The following is a 6,478-nucleotide window of genomic DNA, read 5'->3' on the forward strand; positions in this document are numbered from 1 at the left end:
ATATATATACATATATATATACTTCTACATAGAAAGTTCATTGCCTCGTTTTGTCGTATCGTTTGTTATTCTCGTTCGTTTAGTCGAGATCGATATAGGCAGTTAGGGTTTCATTTGAATAAGCAATTGTGAAAAAGTGGCGGCGAACCTCTTCCACAAAGTCGTCGATTAGATCGATAATTTGATCAGAGTAGAGTGATTAGCTCACATCGTGACACTGCATGCGTAAAGTATAAAGGACGGCTGTTATATCAGCCGATCGATTAATTGATTTTCCTTATTCATCCGCGATTTCGTTCTCTTGGAACTGTTGCTGAAACGAAGAGATTCTCGGAAGAAAATAGAGTGTAGATATCGTATTAAATGTTTCTCTCCGCTCCGGACTTTGTACGAGAGTTAAACCGCCAGAACAATGAAAGTAATTAAGGAGAACTCGATTATTCGTTACCACACGTGAATTTTAGGTAAATCGTATAAAATATTTTCATTTGCTAAGCATAATACTGTAATAACGTTTAGAGTATATATATAACTTATATATACACGCGTATTATAATATATATACATATACATATATATATTATACATACATATACGTAAGTGTGTGTGTTGCGCCGGATAACGGCGGCAACGTGATGACTGCGACGCTCGCGATAGCATTATTTGTTATAACTCGCATATTTTTCCATTCACCGGGTCGAACCGGTTGAAACGTTTACACGGTGGTAAGAAAAAAAATGAAGCTCTTGGCCTTACCTTGCATTCGCGAACCGTTCCAATCGGCGTGTTTCGTACAGCCAGTATCGTATGAATCACGATGGAACATGCAGATTGATTTGAAAACAAAATTCTATCGGTCGGTGCATATTCAATTAAACAATACGATTACCACTCGTGCTGCTATCGTCATTAGCGTTCGATCGTTGAGCCATTGCAAGAGGCGATGCAACGGAAGGTACGGAAAGAAAAGACGAGGAAAGAGAAATATTGATTATAAATATGTTTAGCTATATTATAATTCATCGTGAGTCGCATGAAAACGTTTTTCTGAGAAAAAAAAAAATTGATTCGAGATGTTATCGATGTTGTGAAATATTAAAAGTTTAACGTGAACGCTGTTTAAATCGGTTGTCGCGACCGCTGGACCAGTGTTTCTCACGATCGTGAAAGCGAAAAGGGAAACGGGAGGGAGACGACACTGTAAGATCGACAAATTTCTTCCGAATCGGTGTCAAATAGATCTCCTCCTTCTCTCTTACTCTTCGAGTAACGTAATGAGGAACATAGGAACACTCTCGTTCTCCACGATTTTATTCTCTTGCAGGACGTGTGCGCGCTGTGAAAGAACGTATCGAACAACTGTAGAGTAACATAGAAAGAACAAAGGGAGAGTGAAGTTTTCATAGTTTATCGATTTTTAAATGTACAAACCGATAGTCGCATGTTTGTATATCCGTCTGGTCGATCGTAGCTACAAAACCACAGGTTGTGATAGCTTCATGTTCTTTCGAGCGCTAGCCGCCGCTAGGAATTTCGTCAATTATAATAAAGAATATTGAAAATTAGTGAGGCGCGAGTTTTATCTTCCAAGCTTCGTCGTTAAGACGATTCGTCGTCGGGTAACGAAACGAAAAATCGAATAGATAACTTGCGTCGTCAACTACGAATAGCAATACGAAGTGGAACGAGAGACAGGTCACCGAGATTATCCTCTTGCGGTTTGAGAAACACTGCTACTGGTACCAATTGACAATGTTTTATGATAAAGAAATAAGGGGTGGCAGTGCGGGAGAAGAGAGTATCGTAGGAAGATTAATTATCGTGGCGTGATATATATTTATTTTCACGTAAGAAAAAGTTTTGCGAGTTACCTACGCGGTCTTTGTTCGTCTGTTAATACAAAACAATTATAATACGATCGTGGGACGAAGTATAAAAAATAAAAGAAGGAAGTATAACTCACAATGGGGGAAAAAAGAAGAAAAAAGAAAAACGGAAAAATTGGTATCTTACTCTATACATGTTGGCTATTGTTAAATGTTGAATATTGTTCTGCGGAGGGCTTGCCTTCTTTTCGAACGACGTTCTATCAAATATTTGATGCCCTGGTTTATCCACAGTTTATCATCATCGCTCTTCTCACTTTGTAATTAAAATTTATCGAAGAAAAATGGTTTTGATCTTTGGTCGATTTCGTTTATTTATCGGCACGGTTGCTTTTGACACCGATCTGCTTTAGATAGCTCTTCAAAGTAGTTTGCATAATGAGAGAGAAATAAAGAGAATGAATAGGTAATTCGAAACGCACGAGATTCCGTTCGAAGTGACAAGTTCTCCGCATTTTAATTGTAATCTAACTATTTCGGGGACGAATCTATCGTTCCCCGCAAAGTCACTGAGCATCCTTGGTCTGGAAGAATCGAATTACGGACGCCACGTTTTTCCCCCTTTTCTTTTCTTACTTCGACACACGCTCCTTTCGTTTCTTCACTTTAGTTCCTTCTGTTTCTTGCCGACTTACGTGTATTCCCCGAAGTCCGTCGATGACAGATCTCTTCTCTTGTCTCTTTTTAGTTTAAGCTACATTTTAGTCAAATTTCTGATCTCGTATTGTTGATACGTTCGGTTGTTGTCGAGGTAGCGCGAGGAAACGACCAGTGGATGCAACGCAGTGATACTTTCAGACAATACATTACGATTAATTACACTTATATTGATATAAATTAATCTATTATGATTATTGAACTCCGATCAAAGAAAATGTACTCCGATTTCGGTCAATGCTAAATAATTATTATCACTAATTAAGAAATAAAGTGTGCTCTATGTCATGCTACGTTTTCCCTTGAACAAATCTTAGGCCCCGCCAGCCATCCCTTCAACGATTCTGACTTGTTACACCATTTTCATTTGATTTTTTATTTATATCCAATGAACGTAACGTTATCGAATTTTGTTGTTTAGAGGAGGCGAGCGTTAGGACTCGATAAAAGAAAGGAAGGTTTGCTTATCGTTGCGAGGCGTGATTCGGCAGACCATTTGCAGAGTTAACCAAGCCTGCGACATGATTTACCCGGCATCCATAATGCATATCTTCCCTTCCGTGGACATAATTGTATACGATATTACCCGAGGGAGCTGGATTCTCCCGGTAACAAGGCATACCATCAGCGGCTTCGAGGTAGGCCCCATAAACCACGTTCTCCTCTATCTACTTTTTCCATATCGTCGCTTTCGTCAGAAGACCACGAGCGCGAACAATTTCCAAATTCTCTGTGCTCAATCATTTTTCTTCGATTTAAAATGATCTTTTTCTCCGTCCCGCGAGATCGAGCCTCCATTCGCGTTGCCACCAGGTCCACCGCGAGCTGACTGCAAGCATTCGCGTTAATCGTGAGACACGCAGTCTTTTTCGAAGCTCGTTACGCGCTCCTGTTCTTCGAGTTCCTCCTTTTCTTTAGGTATTCTTTTACGGTTCGTCCAATTCACTATGTACAAGTTATCGCGCTCTATTTCGCGTTACTTATTTCGGCAAATAAAAGTTGAAGCCTAAAGGCACATTAAAACGTTGTCATTATCTACAGCGATACGTCGCACACTCGTTACTAAATTGTAATCAGCGACTAAACATATGTACGTTAACGTACGCACGCACGTTTTCCGCGCATATCGATGAGCAACTATAACGAGCAAGGATTTGAACACGGCTTTCTACCGTCTAGAATAAAGTCGACAAGCCGGGTATTTAAAGAAACATTTTAATTGCACGGGGTAAGCCGCTTACGTCCCCCTTTTCTCGTGCATTAATAAAAACGACCCTCCTGTTATGGGACGCGAACGAGCAACCGACTGTATTGTATCTGCGCGAAAGTAATTCGACTTCTCCGTTCAAGGAAAAACTCCCGAGTTCGTTTCTTAAACTCAAAAAGAGCAACAATAGGACGGCGTGCCGGGGGTAGGACGGCACACCGGGAATTGAAGAGAAGAAAGAAAAAAATGAAACAAATTAGAATTCTCTCTGCCGGGCATATCGATCCATTGAAAATTGACGGCAATTCTTTAGCTCGAAACGGTTAATAAAATTTCAGTCGATCGGAGATGGCCTGATTTATTTAGCCAAATCGATCGTAGCCAGCAATAATAGACAGGGTCGTAGGAATACCTCGCCCGCGGCTAATGTTCCGGTAAATTGGCTTCGCGAACGAAGAGCCCGCTGCCTCTCGGGAGGAATCTACAAGTACGAGTCGCTTTTCTCGCGCCCGATTTTTCCCGTAACTACCTCACGTCCCGGCGATACACGTTCCGAGCACTGCCATGAACGTTCTTCTTACTACGAGACTGCAAGTATTTGTAACGGGAAACGGGTCGTCTCGCGAAACGAGACGCTCGCCGAATTTCATTCCACGTTACACACACATTACGTAGGTATACACATCACGATAATCAGGCTTCCGTAGCACGAGTCCTTCGTCACGGGCAATGCCAATGTAGTAAAGATGGTACTTATCTGCGTTGGATGAGATATACGATTGAATTCTTTCTACTTCTTTTGCTACGAGAATGAGATCGCGGGTATACCACATGTGGTCGAAATCTGAAATTTTGCTGACGATCGTCCGGGGAGTATAGCTTGTATCCGTTCAAGGGTTTCTGCTCATCGGAGCGTCCTCACGTGGGAGTCCGGGAGTGCTCCCCAGGGCACACGTTCACAAAGTAATGGTATGTATTATACGATCTGCACTCTACTGCATGTAGATATAATTTCTTCGGTGATTGAAAAGGATTTCGGGACGCGATCAAACAGTCGGAGACATTGAGATTTGTTTCCCATTGTACCACGCGTTTCGTATATGTGTAATGGATAGATAGGAGAAGATACGGTAGACCAGTAATCAGAACTTTTATTGTGTTATTCGGATTACACATACTTTCGTCTCTATGCTTGTTATTTTTTTGTTTCAACGATGCGTTTCGCAGAATCTACGCGGCGTTTCTTACAGCTGTTGCCTATACACCGGTATTCTACGAGATAAGAAGCAAAGGGAATTCGACGTGAGACACCAGCACCGGGTACAGCCGTTAGATTTCATTTAAAAACCGAACGAATTAAATCAGGCGGAGAACCTGATAGAACTTCGACATCGTTTCAATTAAACGTTAAGAAAATTATTTTTAACCGGTCGTTACCCAGGGCTGGGACAACGGAACGGCGATACAGATGCCCTGTGGATCGTGATCGTTCCGTCATTAGTTCCAGGTAGTCTCGCTGCTCGAACATGCGTTTTCACGACTCTTTTTACGGCGCAACACGATGCAGCCATTTGTTCGAAAGGCTAATAACCGTAAAGAGTAGGTATACGTATATTGCACACGGCGCAGCATTTCGATTCGCGACGGGAAGCCAATTTCGAGGTGCATGGTTCCCTCGGCGCGCTAAATAGAGCAATTATTATCAGATAAATGCAAACGAATCCCCTCTTCCCAGCTTGCGTTCTTCCGTGTCCGCGTTTCCACGAATCACTAACTAAAATATACGCGCGTCTATCAAAACGAATGGATCGTTAATTACCCATACGCGATGTCAGCCACTACAGAGGACTAGAATGAAAGTTTATCTAAAATAGTAAATTAAAGTAAACGCGAACATGGTTCGACGGGAGAACGGTACTAAGCATTATCGATATAATTACAACAGCAGCCTTCCTCTACGATCGTTTTAAATCTCAATAGAAAGAGTGTTGCGATTCTTTATCTCTATACGTACGAAACGCGACGATTACATGTATTCGTATCCGTAGCGAAAAAGAAACGAAACGTTTATTGAAACAGGAATTTCGAGTGACGTTTCAGTTCTTTATTAAAGTGGAGAAACTTAAGAGGAACGCTTCGTCCGGAAAAAGAAGCCGTCGATGCACTTTAAAGCACTAATTAGAATCGAATAGATTCAGCCTGAATACCGACGCGACGGAGATCCCTAATTTACAGTATCCTTTCCAATTAATCTACCTTTTTATCTCCCTCTCCGTTCCTCTTCACCTCAGCGGCTCTACCTTCTTTTTCCCTTTGTCACTTCCACTTGTCCATCGCATTTTCACGTCGATTAATTAGTGGGTGCAGACGGACTATGGATCTGGCCGTAAAATATTCCGCGCGTATGACAAGCGGAACAATCCGTGCCCGTTCTCTCGCTCGGATCGCTCCCTGCAATTCATCATTGTTGAAAATTAACAAAACTCGTTCGCCGATGCGCCGGCAAATCAAAGGATACAAACAAAATCGAAAAACCGTTTCATTTATTCATTTAAATTGAATGGGTAATGTACCGGGCGCGTCGATACGGTCTGACAAATTGAAAAGTTACTCGACTACCACATATGTATATGTGAAAGTGTGTACACAGATAGTACACGTCGCGTTCGATTAAGGATGTATTCGCTATACAGTCAATCCCAAAAGTTTATGTACCTTAGAAAAACGC

The 6,478-nt window shown here is 41.6% G+C and overlaps 1 protein-coding gene across 3 annotated transcripts in view; it reads right to left on the reverse strand.

The window, feature by feature from the left end:
- Positions 1 to 4,893: 4,893 nt before the first annotated feature.
- Positions 4,894 to 6,478, reverse strand: part of fuss (SKI family transcriptional corepressor fussel) — a 16,329-nt gene continuing 14,744 nt past the window's right edge. For all 3 annotated transcript variants that reach the window (XM_018028890.2, XM_026816064.1, XM_026816065.1), the window contains one exon: positions 4,894 to 6,201. In XM_018028890.2, the coding sequence (XP_017884379.2) occupies positions 6,101 to 6,201 (101 nt within the window). In that variant the 3' untranslated portion in view covers positions 4,894 to 6,100. The remainder of the gene's footprint in view (positions 6,202 to 6,478) is intronic.

Source organism: Ceratina calcarata, unplaced genomic scaffold (genome assembly GCF_001652005.2).
Source record: "Ceratina calcarata isolate Rehan_Ccalc_2016 unplaced genomic scaffold, ASM165200v1 scaffold48.2, whole genome shotgun sequence".
In the NCBI taxonomy this organism is placed as follows: domain Eukaryota; kingdom Metazoa; phylum Arthropoda; class Insecta; order Hymenoptera; family Apidae; genus Ceratina; species Ceratina calcarata.